Source organism: Lampris incognitus, chromosome 2, assembly GCF_029633865.1.
Source record: "Lampris incognitus isolate fLamInc1 chromosome 2, fLamInc1.hap2, whole genome shotgun sequence".
Lineage (NCBI taxonomy): Eukaryota > Metazoa > Chordata > Actinopteri > Lampriformes > Lampridae > Lampris > Lampris incognitus.
This window is the reverse complement of record NC_079212.1, coordinates 23,371,088-23,387,926: the sequence shown is the minus strand read 5'-3', so window position 1 is coordinate 23,387,926 and position 16,839 is coordinate 23,371,088. Positions and strand designations below refer to the sequence as shown.

The following is a 16,839-nucleotide window of genomic DNA, read 5'->3' as shown; positions in this document are numbered from 1 at the left end:
TGGGCGCTGGCGGTCGTAGTGAGCTGCTCTTCATTAAGGACACGATGTCAGGAAGACGGTTTCTGGTGGACTCAGGCTCGCAAAAGAGCCTACTCCCTCCTGCTAAGACAGACAGGTCGGCCGAAGGCGGCGGCCCACAGTTAAGTGCAGCTAACGGTTCTTCCATTGCGACGTTTGGCACAAGGTTGGTGACTGTTTGCTTCCACGGGCGCCATTTTGAGTGGGACTTTGTAGTGGCCGCCATTACTGTTCCTATTATCGGCGCGGATTTTCTGTGTGCAAATGGTCTGCTGGTTGATGTTGCAAATCGCTGTTTAATTGATGCTGTGTCTTTCGCCACTGTTCCGTGCGAGACAGGGGGAGCCGGGCCGTTAACACACGCTAACTTTTTAGCAATAGGGGATGTGTTTCAGCGTTTGCTGGCGGATTTTCCATCGATGACTACGCCTGCCTTTTCCACCGCGGGTACTAAACACGGGGTAGAACATTTCATTCCCACTCTGGGACCGCCAGTTTTTGCGCGCGCGCGGCGCCTCGACGCGGTAAAATTGGCTATAGCTAAGGAGGAGTTCGCCATCATGGAGCGTCTGGGTATAGTGAGGCGTTCCAACAGCCCGTGGGCCTCGCCGCTTCACATGGTGCCCAAGGCGGATGGGTCGTGGCGGCCTTGCGGCGATTTTCGCCGCCTGAACAACGTCACCGCCAATGACCGCTATCCCATCCCACACATACAGGACTTTTCCATGCGCCTGGCAGGTACCACTATTTTCTCTAAGGTGGACCTGGTGCGCGGCTATCATCAGGTTCCCGTGTGCGCAGAGGACGTGCCCAAGACCGCAGTGATCACCCCGTTTGGGCTTTTTGAGTTCATGCGCATGCCTTTTGGCTTGAAGGGGGCAGCGCAAACCTTTCAGAGGCTGATGGACTCGGTGTTGCGTGACCTTGCTTTCGTGTTCGTTTATCTCGACGACATATTAGTGGCCAGTCCGTCAGCTGAAGAGCACCTGGCGCACCTGAAACAGGTTTTCCGTCGTCTGGACGAACACGGCCTGATAGTCAACCCGGCCAAGTGTCAGTTTGGACTACCGGTGATTGACTTCTTGGGTCACCGCATTTCGCCGCAAGGCGCGGTCCCGTTGCCTTCTAAGGTGCAAGCGGTGGCGGAATTTCCCCGCCCGGTCTCTGTTAAGGCATTGCAGGAATTCTTGGGAATGGTGAATATCTATAACCGTTTCCTCCCTCGCGCTGCCCACCTCCTTCAGCCACTTTACGAAGCCCTGCGGCTTAAGAAGGCTAACGACCCTGTCGACTGGACTCCCGAACAGGTCCAGGCCTTTGACGGAGCTAAGTGCGCCCTGGCTAACGCTGCCCTCCTCGCCCATCCCACACCCACGGCGTCCATAGCTTTAACAACCGATGCGTCTGACATAGCCGTGGGGGCTGTGGTTGAACAGCGTGTGGCGAATGCGTGGCAGCCACTCGCATTTTTTAGCCGCAAACTGCGGGATAGCGAGCGCAAGTACAGCGATTTTGACCGGGAGTTGCTGGCACTGCATCTTGCAACCCGGCATTTCCGCTTCCTGCTGGAGGGTCGCCCATTCACGGCTTATGTGGATCATAAGCCGCTGACTTGTGCCATGTCCGAGGTGACTGAGCCGTGGTCTGCACTTCAACAGCGCCACCTAGCGGCGATCACAGAGTTCACAACGGACATTCAGCATGTGGCCGGGAAGTCCAACCCTGTTGCTGATTGTCTGTCGCTTGTGCTTGTGTGTCCTGTGCACCTCGGTGTGGATTTCTCTGCTATGGCTGCCGACCAGCCCAGCGACCTGGACGTCCTTGCCCTTAGGTCAACGCGTACCGGTCTCAAGCTAGAGGACGCTGTGATGCAGGAAGGCAGTCCTGCCCTTCTCTGCGATGTCTCCACCGGCCGTCCCCGCCCCGTTGTTCCAGTGGCCTGGCGCCGTCGAGTTTTCGATTCGATTCACTCCCTCTCACACCCTGGAGTTCGGGCGTCGGTGAAGTTGGTCGGTTCCAAGTTCGTCTGGCCTGGCCTCCGCAAGGACGTCAAGGGGTGGGCAGCTGCATGTGTGGCGTGCCAGCGCGCTAAGGTCCACCAGCACACTAAATCGCCCCTCGAACCGTTTCCGATCCCGGCCAGACGTTTCGACCACGTGCATGTGGACCTGGTGGGCCCTCTACCTTTTTCACGGGGTTTTACGCACTTGCTCACAATGGTAGATCGGACCACCAGGTGGCCAGAGGCTGTCCCTCTATCCTCCACAACATCCTCGGATGTTGCACGCGCTTTTCTTTCCTCCTGCGTCGCCCGTTTCGGCACTCCGTCAGATATCACCTCAGACAGGGGCCCCCAGTTCGTGTCAGAGCTCTGGTCGGCACTTGCGCGATCCTTGGGTGTGCAGGTACACCGCACTACCGCGTATCACCCTCAGGCTAACGGCTTGTGTGAACGTTTTCACTGGTCGCTCAAGGCAGCGCTGTGCTCTTAGATGGTAACTGGGTGGATCGTTTACCTTGGTTATGCTCGGGTTGCGTTCGGCTCCTAAGGAGAACCTCGACGCGTCACCCGCTGAGCTGGTGCTCGGTCAGCCGCTCCGCGTCCCTGGGGAATTTTTGCCTGGGAGTTCCGCTCCTCGACCCCGTCCGGCCGTTTATCCTTTTTTGTCCGACAGCACTCGGGTTCCAGGCCCCGTTCACCACTGTTTTCCGCGGTCGTTCGTGCCTGCGGAGCTCATGTCGGCTCGTTTTGTTTTTGTACGGCATGATGCTCACCGCTCGCCCCTCCAACCCCCATACGATGGCCCATTTCGGGTTCTTGAGACGGGTCCTAAGGGTTTTGTGCTAGATATGGGTGGGCGTAGGGAGCGTGTCACGCTTGATAGGCTTAAACCGGCGCACAGGGTGGCAGGCGAAGTTGTGTTTCCGGCCCAGGTTCCCCGTCGGGGTCGTCCTCCTTCCAGGACCCCGGCAGTGTCTTCACGGGTTCAGCGTTCTGCTTCTCAGCCGGCTTTGGACTGTGTTTCACCTACTGTTTCGGCTGAGGGACGGCGCAGCCGTTATGGCAGGCTGCTTAAGCCTCCAGTGAGACACTAATTTTCTTTCCAGGAGTCCCTTCTGGGTGTTCGGGGGGGGGGGCTGTGTGGCGGACACCAGGGGCTATGCCTCTCACCCAGCAGGACTGTGAGCTGGGGGCGTGGTTTACGTTCCCGGGCTGACCGGTGCAGGGTTGTTCCTGCTGCAGTTGGTTTTTGGAGTTGAGGAATAAACATCAAACTCGCCTTTGTCTCCTGTGTTTTTCCTCATTCCTGCCACATTATATTTATATAGCACTTTACACAGTGCTCAAAGACACTTTACAGAACAGAGAAAATAAGAACAAAGAACAAAGCAACTTTAATATACACATTAAAATATTTTTTAAAACAAGATAATTAAATCTAACCTTCACTGTGCCTTGTGATGGAATCACTGGCCCGCCGTTGTGTTTCAGGGCTAGAAGGTGGTGGGTAGCTCTCGTCAAATGATGATGGGACAGCATCTCTGACAAGGCTCGCACGGCACACATCACAGGACAGCTTTCGCTCTATAACTTTTTTAAATAACTGCGTATCGCGCCAATTTTTTGGGAGAAGGGAGAGGTCTTACAAACACACACACTGACTTAATTGCGTCATGTCCTGTTTTGTTTCCTTCGAAAAAAGCTGTGTGCTAATTTCGCGGCGTGTTACTTTCGGCCCGGTTCTCCCCTATCTTACTGTTGTTAGGTTGGATTATATGTGAATAATACAGTCTGTGCCACCTGTGTAAAATTCGCTGGTCAATATAATACCAGTAACGTTAATATTGTTTTATTTGTACAATAGCATTCTTTTGTCAGTTGTAAAGTCAGTGTTATGGAATATGACTTATAAAGTCTCAGTTCATAGCCGGGTGAACACCGGCACTGAGCATAGCCTAGCTAGCTGGCTACGATTTCGCAGTTGGACATAAATACACTAAAGTAATATTATATTCACAAAATACAACCAATAGTGATGTTCAATCTTACTTGTGAAAAGTAATCCCCCGAGCCCTGTTTTCGACGGTCCGTCGATTGGAACAGGAATATGCTGAACAGTGTTCTGGCATCTTTCTCAGTCGTGTATTCTGCTGCTAGGCAACTCGTAGGATGACCGGTCCAAGATGGCGGCCGTGTTTCTCGCGCCCCAACAGCCAATGCGGCGTCTACTCTTTATATTGTAACGCGCATGGATAAGAAGACACGCTGGCCGCTGGCTGGCGGGTCTGACCCTTTAGTCGAGCGGTTAGCGATGCCTCCTGCGGTGCGGGCGATACAGGTTCGCTTCCCGGCCGCGGCAGTTCCTGTGGTTGCGTTGTCCCCCCCGAATTCGCTGCAATATGTCTATGGTGGCTAGATGGGGTACAGCCGTAGACGGAAGTGACGCAAAATCTCGCCGGGCGTATTTATTTTTATTTTATGATGTTATATTACAGTCTGTAAAGTAATGGATTATTATCTTGATATGTTCTGGTGTTTTTGTGTATTGTGGAGAGCATGACATTCAATGCCATCCCTACCATCTGAAGAAAGGAGCCAAACCAAGATACTTATACGTCTGACTCTGGCTGAACCATGTAAGGTATGACAGTATGTGCAGATAACGGATGGTAATCAATGTAGGACTGTTTTACTTCGAAAGTCCACATTAGGCATGTAACTTTAGCAGGACGTATGTTTGGTTATACAGTGTCCATGCACTGGCGATGAATCTGATACATTGTAGTTTATTTCCTGCCACTCACTCCTAAGGGAGCGTAGCAAACCCTATTACTTAATAGGGATAAATGCACAGAATTGACATTTTAAATATAATGTTATCTCTATAGATAAATAGCTACAGTGTCGCAGACACTAGCTAACGTTAGCTACTGTTTTATATAGACTTGGCTGGCTTGCTAGCATTGGGAAGCAGTATCTACACACAAGCAACAGTGACATTTCATTTAAAATACACAATTAACAGTTCTTATTAAGTGAAATTGTAGTGATATTAAGTAAAACTAATTCATCCGACTCATCATTCATCTGGCTTTAAAAACCAAAGTCCAAACTCGTAACTCAGGAGGTTAGCTAGGCTAGCTATCGCCATAGCAACGAAGTATGCCCGGTGAGATTTTGCGTCACTTCCGTCCGTGGCTGTATCCCATCTAGCCACAACCAGGTTAGTGAGTGAGACTGCGGGCCATGTTTGCGTGGTCATAAATTTATAATTTAAATATAATGGATCTCACTGGCGCATCTTCAGTTAAAGTGGATTTTTTTGTTACTTCAGAGACAGCGCAAAAAGTTACCAACCCGCCGTCTGTAAACAAGACAATTTGGACTGTAATCAAGAACTGACATTTTGGATATTTGTCCCATTCTGTGTTTTTGGAGCCCTTGCAAACGTACGTCCCTGTCATTTTGCCGACATCCTTTTGGAGGGAAACACTTGTTAGTAGATGGCATGACTTGCTGTGATGTATTATGGTGAGAACATAGGCCGCGGAACGCATTTCGAATGGGTAGGGCCAAGAATGACGTGACGCCCCCCCCCAAGCCACACTCGTAACGCATAACTTTATTTAAATTATTTATTATTGCCGTTTTTATTTGTCCTGATTATAGCCTACACTTGAGTCACAATCAAATAGTATAATCAGTATGATTAGAAAGCATAAATCATTTGACACGTCAAGTCCAGTTGCATAGGATTAAAAAATGTCAACGCTCACCACCCCGTCTAAAACGTTCCCAGAAAAGTTTTTTTTTCCCTTTCCAATTTTCTCCCCAATTTGTATCCAGCCAATTACCCAGCTCCTCTTGAGCCGTCCCTTTCGCCGCTCCACCTCCTCTCCGCCGATCCGGGGGCGCCCCGACCGACCAGAGGAGGCGCCAGTGCAGCGACCAGGACACATACCCACATCCGACTTCCCACCCGCAGACACGGCCAATTGTGTCTGTAGGGACGCGTTCCCAGAGAAGTTCCTCCGTCTCTCGTTGTGCTGGATGACGTCACTGGCAATGGCGAGACCATCCACATTGGCCAAAGCATCCCTGTGTGTGTGGCTGCACATCGAGTCATTGAGTCTCCTTTGAGTCATTGTTGACCTTAGATAAGTCTTCATACGACGAAGGGTTGAGAAAGACCTCTCGGCGCTGGCAGTTGACACGGGAATTGTATAAAACAATTTCAACAGCCTGTGTACATCTGTCGATAGACTCATAACGTTGAGGGTAGCAGCAGAGGGGCTAGTTTGAGCAGCGACAGTTAGAAATTCTACTTCTGGTTCCTCACAGGGCTCATTGTGGGCTGGAGTGACGGTGGTTGTCTCAGCTACCTTGGTTAACTTTGACCCGAAGAAATCCGTTATTTTCGACGCTTCATCATTCATTTGAACGTTACTATTGCTTAAAGTTTAGCGAACACACTAGCAGTTAGTCTACTTACATAGAGCGCTGGTATTTTGTTCTGTGAAATTCACGTCCGTGTGACGCTAAGCTCACGTGACACAAATAACCAATCAATCATTAGGAAACAGAGTTTGTTGCTTGTGATAGGCTACGTACTGTACGTAGGCTTACAGCTAGTGGAAATTAGCCCGGGAAGCGCGCAAAAGTGCAATACATTAAGAATGTAACGTATTTGCGATTTGAATTTTTACACATGTTTATGTTTGATGCACGCCAAAGTAGGTATGGCCACGGCCCTACTGGCCATACCGGTTCCGCGGCCTATGGGTGAGAATAAAATTATGGTGTAAATGAAACATAGATTAACGATACACCAATTTTTTTTACATGCAACTCCTTATTATTGTTATCCAGGCCTACACACATTAAAAATTAGTCTTCGCTGAAACAAGCGGGCCCCAAAAAAGTAGAACCTAATAGGCCTCTCTTGAGACGGACTAGTTGACCATTTGCTGAGACGACCTCCTGACTAGTCGACTTGGAAAAATTGACATTTGCACATCCCTATAGCAGGCTATGGTGATACAGACAACATTGACAAATATTCTGTACATTAGAGATGCCACCGCTATAGTTTACTACATGGGAATAAGGTTGAAAATCAGCTAAATTTCCCTTTAACTCTCATAAGGACTAAAGAGACTGTTACCTTATCCTACATTCTCTGTTTCCCTATACTTGCAGTTGTTTTTTCCAATGTGTGTTTTCTGTTTTTGAATATTTGGTATTTGGAAATCCTAAGGAGGCTCAACAGACAACAATAAAACTTCCTTTAACTGCATCTTCAGAATAGTTTCCTGGGAGGAAACTTAACTTCTGTCAGTTATGTCAGTTTGTTATCTTGGAGGCAATGTAAACCAAATAACAAGTCTTGGGCATATTCCTTTATGTGATACAATCTATAATATTGAAGTTTGTAAAGAGTAATATTTGTTATTTGATTGGCATTTCCCATAGTTTCAGAGTCCCTCACATGCTTTGGTCAAGGGAATGTTTGTTACTGTAGAGCTGAATGGCCTCATTGAAAACTCCTTAAGGAGTTGTCCTCATTTACAGGCGCCACACACACACACACACACACACACACACACACACACACACACACACACACACACACACACACACACACACACACACAGGATCGCTCCAGCTCAGAGCAATAGGACCTCTCACACAAGGCAGATGACAGCATAAAAGAAGCCTGATACCCTCCCTTTATGAATGCAACCATGTATTCCACCTTGCCCTTCTTTCTTCTTCAGCTACTGATATAAAGTTGTTTGGGCCTTGCCTGTGGGATTTACCACCATCCCAATTTCTGGCTTTTTGAATAGAAAAGGAGAACATGATTTTCATTCACATTTTTTTATGCTTTTATTTAGATGACAGTGGGAGAGTAAAGTGGGAGAAAGTCATGGGAACACAGGGTGGGGAATCTTTGGTGGGAAAGTATGTGGATTGAGAGGCAGAGGACTTGACCACTTGACTCTCTGTGGGCATCGTTTTGTGTGTGTCTGTATGCGCATGTGTGTGTTGGCTGAGGTAGCTTCCTAACACAGTTGGCCTCGATGTGGATGTGAGTGTGTGCGTGAAGTCACTAGTAGCCTGGCTAATTTCCACCCCAAACCCCATCAGTAACATGAGAGGAGTGGATGGTCCTTGCCAGCTTCACTCCTTGCCTCTTGGATGACCCCTTCAGTCCATATGTTCATTGGCTGTAGCAAGTCTTTGCTTGGTCGTTAGTGAGTAGGTGGCTGGCAGGATGCTACTGGGCAATCGCTCAACATCAACTAGCCTAAAAGTAGTCAGCTGTCTTTACGTTTATTCAGTGTACAGTTCACACGTGCAAGGTGATTGTTTTTGTTTGAAATCTCATTCGAATAAGTGTCATTCAAGTTTGAGATGTTTCAAAAGAAGTTGAGTTAATTCAGAATATAAATTAACCCTACTAAGAAATTATTTGGTTTTACAGTTATTCTTTCTTGCCCCCTTCTTTCTCAGAAATAATCAAGAGGAGGAATGCTGAGTCATTTTTGTCCATCTGTGCATGTGTGTGTGTGTGTGTGTGTGTGTGTGGGTGTATAGGGCAGTCCTTAAGAAAGGTTCCCTTTTTTCACTTTGAGTCCTCCAGCCCACAATATTCTACTAAGCCCAACTTTGTCGATATAGAATCCAGTAGCTTTAGTAAGTTCCTGTGCATTATATAAAGACTTAGGTCTGTTAGGATTCTCCACCTTTTGATCTCAAGCTGCATAAAAATCTAACTGAAATTTATGTTAACTTGTAATTTCCTGCTTTTTGAAAATGGTCGGTAAAATTGGTCATTTTGCAGGGAGAGGCATGATGGCTTCACATGACCGTTGTGCACGCTCCCTTTTTGGGCCTCCTCAATGGACCAAACCCACACTACTTGGGTTATGGAAAAATGTCAGTTGAGGCATCCCTGTTCTCAGGAATTTACCTGACATACATTCAGCATCAGAGGCACCATATGTGTGTGTCCAGCAGACTGCAAGCCCATCCTGAATACCCCTCTCCAGTGCAGCAGAGGAGCCTTTTTTCATTATGAGACCACTAGTAAAGTTGCCGTTATATTGTAGGGGAGAGACGCAACCTATAAACCATAATGAAGGGAAGGACATTAAGTTGGTAGTTTGCCACACTCCAGCTCTTGGATTTTTGGCCATTAACTTGTTTGAATTTAAGTCGACAGTTCTTTATATCTCTGATGGTTTTCTGGCTTTGGTATGTTTCTCTGATGTGTTCTCCACTGCTCCGGGTATCAATCCATGCAAAGTGAGTTGGTATGATAACATTACATGCCCGTGTGTTAATATTGGGATGCTCAAAAATAGTGTTCCTGCAATAAAGGAGATAATCATAGTTTTTTTTGCATGTTTTTTTTGTTGTTGCATGTTTTGGGAAGAATTTTGGCCATTTTCACTTCAAAAGATAGTAAACCAACGTGGGTGGCCTCTAAGTGAAAGGCAGAGATCGGATACCCAAGTCAGTCTTAAGTGTGCAAAATGTTTCGTTGCCTGCTTTTAACTGTAAATGGACTGACTGGAGAGTAAAAGGGAGATTTTTAAGGATTGATACTATTTAAACATGGATTGTGTGTGAGTAAAATCTGCATTTAAGTGTCTTTGAACTAAAGTATATAATGGTAGGTTCTAGGCAATCTGGTTTCGGTGTATGTGAATTTTTTTTTTGGCTTGCTTTTCACTCAGTTGTGTCCTGTGTGTATCTGGAATAGTTCACCACCCAAAGGACATTCATCCAATGGCAAGGTAGTGGAAAATAACTCATTGTCAAGCGGCCAAAGGAGGCTGTAAAATTATTCAGAGTAACAATAAACGGTATGCATTAGCTGGCAGTTCAGTGCAATATTGATTGGAGGGGGAGAAAAAAACTCATAAAGAAAAATACAAGTCAACATACTTGGACACAAATTGTTTGTAAGAGGCAATTAACTAGTCTTCAAATCCTGTTCCCCAATGTTTTACTCTTTTGGGAGAACTACAGCAGGTAGAAATCACGAGACCATGGATCCACTATGCTGCGTGTCAACGTTGCAGGTTGGTGGTGATGTGGCTATGTAAGGGTCAACTTTCTTTCAGCAGGATAATGCCCCAAGGCTGGGATTGTCCAAATAATATTTCATGAATATGAAAAGAAATTCATCTTAATTCGGTGACCTGCCCAGTCACTAGCTCTTAATCCATTTGAGCAACTCTCAGATGAGATGGCACAAACTGCTCAGCGTAGAGACCAACTACTAATCCAACTAGACAGAACTGTGGACAGTCTATTGCACCATCCCTATGGAACACTTTCAGCACTTTACTGAATCCATGCTCTTTGCAATTGAGGCTTTTGCAAGGAATTCATAATACTTAACCGAGGTATAGATATTCATCAGCTGTCAGTAGTCCTCAATAAAACTTACTTAAAACTGACTTTTTTTCTATTATCAAGTTTGGAATGCTTCATAACCAAATTAACTTATACATTAGAGATTTCTCTCAAATTTGCAGTAAAGAATGTTTGTGCCAAAACAGCTTTTTTTTACATTTCATATTTGGCTTGGTGAAAACATCGTTGAAGATGATTAATGTATTATAACTTCCAAGGTAATACATTCTGGGCCCTGTTCCTAAACTTGTGGGTTATGTCAGGCCTGAGGGGAAACTGGCTGCAGTGCAACTCCTGTAGTCATCACATTCCTCCTGAGTACTGGAAGGCCAGGCTGTAAGTAAGATAAGGACGCAATGCCTGGTCTTCTGCTGGTTTGGTTAGTGTTGATGTATAGCTTACCAGTTTGGAACTTGGTAGGTTCTGTTTGGAGCTATAAGGAGTATTAATGGTGTAAATTACGTAGAGTTTTGATGGGTTGAGGTAAAGGTTACAAGTTTGGTTTAGTTTGTAGGCAGGTTGTAGTTGGAATGCTGCTTCAGTTTTGTTTAGTTTGTTGGCAGGTTGTTGTTGGAACGCAGCCTTAGTTTGTAGGCAGGTTGTAGTTGGAACACACCTTCCGTTTGGTTTAGTTTGTAGGCAGGTTGTAGTTGGAACGCAGCTTCAATCTGCAACATGAGAGAGATGGCTGTTGTGGCCAAGCATGTGTGTATGCATAACTGTCAGTGAAGTCACTGGTAGAGGGGCTGTGCTGCAAGCCCCTTTACTAGCAACTTGAGAAGCAGCTCCTTGCAAGTCTCAAGTCTCTCACTTTTGGATGACCTACCAATCATACCATTAAATTGTCCGCTTAAAAAGTTAAGTCATTTGTATTGCTTCTCAGTCAGCTGGATGATGATTGGAGAAGATGTAGTCATACATCTAGAGTGGCCAGTCACTTGTCTTTGGGATTAGATAGCAGTGAATTGGGGTCAACAGAAAACAATGACCCAGAGACATTGCCTAGCAATTAGTAGCCAGATACATATGCTGCCTGTTGAGATATTGCTTATGGAAACCATTGTCTTGTGCTTATAATTGCCGTTTCAGTTGGATAACAACAGATCTCTGCAGGCTAAGGTCTGTAGGCTGGTTCATTTGAAATCTTCTTTTGAGTCACTGTCTTGTAACTTGTCCTCAGGTTTTGACAGGTAGGGGTAACCTGTGCTATTTAACAGGCACACCCATTGCTGATATTATGCAATATAGACGCGCAATGTGTCAAAGATTCTGTACTTTGTTTCACCACAAAGAATCAGGCAATTGAGCACTTGTTTACACACCGCACAAACCCACAAAATGTCATCATCCTCAACCCACAATAAGCAGTGCGTGTCGGGCCTCATTGATTTCGCACAGCCACTCTACATCTCCATATCATGAACCAATATGGTAATTGACATGGAGGTACAAGCATGATGCCATGGAAGAAGTGAAACTACCATTATGCCAGTGTACATACACACCTCTGTGTTTTGGAGTGGTTAACCATGTGACTATGTTGGTCCCCTTAACATAGCATAGATGTCTGCATAACCAGAATATAGTATTATATTACCATTGTGATGGTAGATTGAAATGGTTTTCCATAATATTTTGTGGAAATAATTACATAGCAGTTTTAGCTTAGTGATGTTATCTTGAGGTTTTGTCTTGTTATTTCAATACCTTCTCTTGAGTTCTGTGCAAGGTCTATACTATGAAATAGTATTGTAGCAATTTAAGATGGGTTTGGAAATGGCTGTCACATGGCCACAAAAAGGCCATGGCCACTTATAAATAGCTGGGATTCTTCAACAAGCACAGAGCATTTAGGCTAATCTCTTATCTGATCACACTTTCAGCAAAATGTTATCTCACACTGACTCCCACATCCCAAACCACGGTGAGTCACATCCTGTTAAAAACCAGGCCATTAAAAATCCCCCTCTATCAACAGATACTTTTTGCTATTGGGTAATCCGGTTGAATATGACGTTAATTACTGGATTCACCGTACTTTGTGGCGTGCCAGAGTGCAGGCTGGTACCTTGGAAGGGGAGGCAATGAAGAGGGCTTGAGCAAATCCATTCAGGAAAAAAACAAGTTACAGAAAAAAATCTGGCAGGTGTGGGAAGGACAAGTTCCCACAGTCTGAATACCAACTGCTTGAATGATGAAATTGATATTCTTGGCTGATTTCTTCACAGTTGGCTGACTTTTTTTTTTTTTATCTCATTGGGATAGTAGAGTCTGACTGTCAGGTTTCTACATGCTACGATTTTAGCAATGTACACTGTGAAATATAAGTACATATGCTGCTTAGAAAATAAACATAGGAGCATGTTTGCAACTTAAATTCAAAGTAGAGATGGGTGTTTTCATTTTTACATATGGGTCCTTAAACAGCTTTGATTTGCTACAGATCCATATACGCCTTTGTTTACAAATAAGTCACCATACTGCCCTAATGTAATAATACTGTAGCGTGAGAAGCATGATCATCTCTCCCCTTCTAAAATCTATATTAAAGGGAGAAATCAGATTTGTATGCTGTCTGAACATAGCCTAAATTGACACTTTTAAATGTGGTGGTTCTTGCCTGGTAATGGAGAGGGACATTGTCATTTTATGTAAATATTTGAAATTGAGTGAACAATAGAGTCTCCCACAGCTCACCACATCGTGACCGGCAGTTTTATGGGATTTCAGTTACTAGTTGTGCGTTTCATATTGCTCTCGATATGTGTTGGAAGAGTGGAGAGTTTGGTGAGCACAAGCGTGGGTATAGAAGTATATTGGTGTTGTTAGGGTGGAATCTTTTTGAGCAGGTTGGTAAAATGACAGTAGTGCTCTTAGAGGAGGAAACCTCTCCTTTGCTTCCAGGAACTGGCACACATGCACAAATGTGTGTTGGTGTGCATGTGGTAATTTATATCCCATCTGTTTAACTCATAGGACAAAACGTGCTGCTTTAAATTAGAGTGGTCTCACATGTGTCTGCAGAGAGCAGCAGACCAACAGGGACTCACTTGGGTGCCGTCTCAGTCACCACTACCCCCCCCCCCGCCCGCCCGCCCAGGATTTTGCAGTCTTGAAGCAAAGCCAAGTGGAAGAGCAGTGAATTTATTAAGTAAAGTTCGTGCAAGACGGTAAAATCTCCATGGCTCCGGTAGGGAAAAATGCACACGCACACACACACAATACGATTTTCATTACGTACCAATATCCTTCTCACTGTGTTGACTCTTTGATGGATGAGCAGCAATGAAAGATGCATTGTAATTTGTAATTTAAAGTTTAGGCTACAGCTGCATTATAAGCTAATTCTAAAACATTGCATGAGTAGAGTTAAAACTACACACAGTTGTCAAGTTCTGCTGCTGATTAGCAGAGCAGGCCACACAACACCCTTTAATCACAAAGCTGAGTTAATCAGTTACTATTACAGCTTGACAGAGTAATGATTATTTGGACGTGGTTGTTTACAACGTGATCTGAAGGCTAAATGCCATGTACAGTAGAGGAGCCACTTGTCACAGTTCTTGTGAACTTTTAGACTGGCATGATGGTGAAAATTTGACTACCTGCTCCCTCCTGTCTTAGGGCTTAGTGCCATTAAAAAAGAAAGGGGGGGGGCAGATAAGCAAATTTTGCTTCTTTTGGGTCACTATGGTCTGACACGACCTCACATGACTCCACCGCTTCAAAGATGGCGATATGGCATCACACCATTTTATTTTCGTTCAGATCTCACCTTGCATATTTAAATATTTAGTAAAGTGCATCGCAGTGCCTCTGTATCTTTAAAATTGTAGTCCAGAGAGCATCTAAGGAAAATAGCCCAAACAGTAGCAGAGCTGATCTCACGTCAGACCCAAGAATAACTCGGTTATGTTTACCCTATATTAAGAATTTTTTCTTCCACTGGCACAAGAGGACATTTAAAGGAGAGAATTCAACAAAGAAGGTTATCGCCAAAGAATTTCAAACTCTTTTGTTCATGGGTAACCTGGGGGTTCATGGGGGTTGGTCAGCAATGACCAACCCCCATCAGTTGTGTTTTAATGTATGTATTTGATGATTACAGTAACATGGTCAACTCTTGTTTTGGTGGGAATTGTTCCTAACATTCATGCTACAATTCTACATAGAATTTATATTTTAGATACAAAGGTACTTTTTTTGTTTGACCCCATTTTTCAGTGACATAAAGGATTGGTAAGCCTTGTACAAATGTATAGGAAGTATAAGCTGCAGTCCACACCAAAGGCTCTTGGAGTTGTATGTTGTGCATGATGATTTGAGGTCTAATCTTATTAGCATATAGGTCCATAAGGTGAATGACCCCTTTGTGCATTTGGCATATTTAGCCTGTCAGCTACTGGTTTGTTGGCATATGGTCTGGCACAAATGCATCAGGTACACAGATGCTCTTCTGTCTCACTGTGACGACTCTTTCCACTCAAAATAATCGCAAAATACCAGCAATCATAGCTTTTAATTTGTGTCTCTGTCATTCTCTCTCTGCCTGTATGCCTATTATCTTATATCTCCTCCGCCCCCTCCCTTTTTACACAGCTACCTCTCCCTACTGATATTTCATTCTGAAATAAAGAAATTTAGCTGATGCTTTTCTCCAGAGCTACTTAAAGTAAATTAAACATTAGGGGAAGTCGACATCAATAGATACAGTAATCACACATAACAACAAATAGTTGGGTAAAAGAAGGACTACACAAGGTCAAGAGCAAGAAAAGGAGAACGTACTATTATTAACCCTCTCCCTTCATATTCTCACCCGTTCTCTGGTCTCCTCCTCTGCAGGTCCTGGTGTGAGTATCGGTGATCTTCTAAAGTCCACCTCAGTCACAGAAGCCTTCATCTTCATCCTCCTCTACTTTCACCTCCCTCTTCTCTTGACAAGACATGCCTCCAGCGCTGGGTGGGCCAGTGGGGTACACCCCTCCTGAGGGGGGTTGGGGCTGGGCAGTGGTGATGGGGGCCTTTGTCTCTATTGGCTTCTCCTACGCCTTCCCCAAGTCCATCACAGTCTTCTTCAAGGAGATTGAGGTGATCTTCGAGGCCACTCCCAGCGAGGTGTCATGGATCTCCTCCATCATGCTGGCTGTCATGTATGCTGGAGGTGAGTGTGTGTGTGTGGGATGCTAGATGTTGGGGCGGGGGAATGCCCAATTTTTTCCCCCCACTCATATTCAAACATGTCTTAATGCCACCACCTGTTTCTTGTCCTTACCTTAACCTCTTCAGGGGAGATACTTAAACTTTACCTACCGAAATGCCTTTCAACTCCTTAACTGGCTGACTGCATCCCAGGGTAGGGGAAGGGAATTGTCAAAATATAAGCAATAGCAAAATAAAGTGCAGTGATGGGGAGGAACAGAGCAGATGTGTATGTGTGTGTGTGTGTGTGTGTGTGTGTGTGTGTGTGTGTGTGTGTGTGTGTGTGTGTGTGTGTGAAGGGAAAGATCCTGTGTTTGTGAGTGAATGGAAGGAGTGCCAATTAAGATTCTACATTTTACTTGCAGTATCTTGTGGTTGTTTTATTTGCGTATGTTTGTGTGTGTGACACTTTGGAGAGCCTGGACATGTTTTGAGTTTCTTACAGGGCGCTATACCTTATCTTTCACACTCTGCTGAAGCATAGCTAAAACAAACAAGAGCCTCGTTCCAGCCCCTCCCTCTACTCATACCCAATCAGCCTCTCTGCCCTCTTAGCTCTTGCTTGGTGTGGCCTCACACCCCTAATAAAAACTCTGATTAATGCTAAACTTTTACAACTTTTACCCCAATTAAAGGCGGGATTCACAATCAGGCTGAATCTGTGATAGTCTGCAGATTTTGGGGCAGTTGACGTGGACGACTGGCACAGAAAATTGATGTGAGCAGGGAGAACAGACTCGAATCGCTTGCCTCTCGATCTGCTTTCAGGCAAGTCAAAAACACTACAATTATATCAAGCACATTTGAATTTTGCAGTTGCGAGCTAACGATCAGTTTCATATGCAAATAGGCATGACCCAACTCTAGTAAATGGTCATGCCTATTTGCATATGAAATGGATTGTCCAAAGACATGTAGGTCAGGTGAATTGGCCATACTCAATTGTCCCTAGGTGTGAATATGTGTGTGTGTGTGTGTGTGTGTGTGTGTGTGTGTGTGTGTGTGGGTGTGGGTGTGTGTGTGTGTGGGCCCTGTGATGGCCTGGTGGGCTGTCCAGGGTGTCTCCCCGCCTGCCGCCCAATGACTGCTGGGATAGGCTCCAGTCCTCACGACCCTGAGAGCAGGATAAGCGGTTTGGATAATGGATTTTTATAACTGGAATCAGGACGTAATTGTGTGGGGTATGC

General features: G+C 45.3%; 1 protein-coding gene across 1 annotated transcript in view; it reads left to right on the top strand.

The window, feature by feature from the left end:
• Positions 1–16,839, top strand: part of LOC130108307 (monocarboxylate transporter 1-like) — a 40,594-nt gene that overhangs the window by 12,021 nt on the left and 11,734 nt on the right. The window contains exon 2 of the mRNA XM_056275201.1: positions 15,296–15,614. Within this exon, the coding sequence (XP_056131176.1) occupies positions 15,398–15,614 (217 nt within the window). The 5' untranslated portion in view covers positions 15,296–15,397. The remainder of the gene's footprint in view (positions 1–15,295; positions 15,615–16,839) is intronic.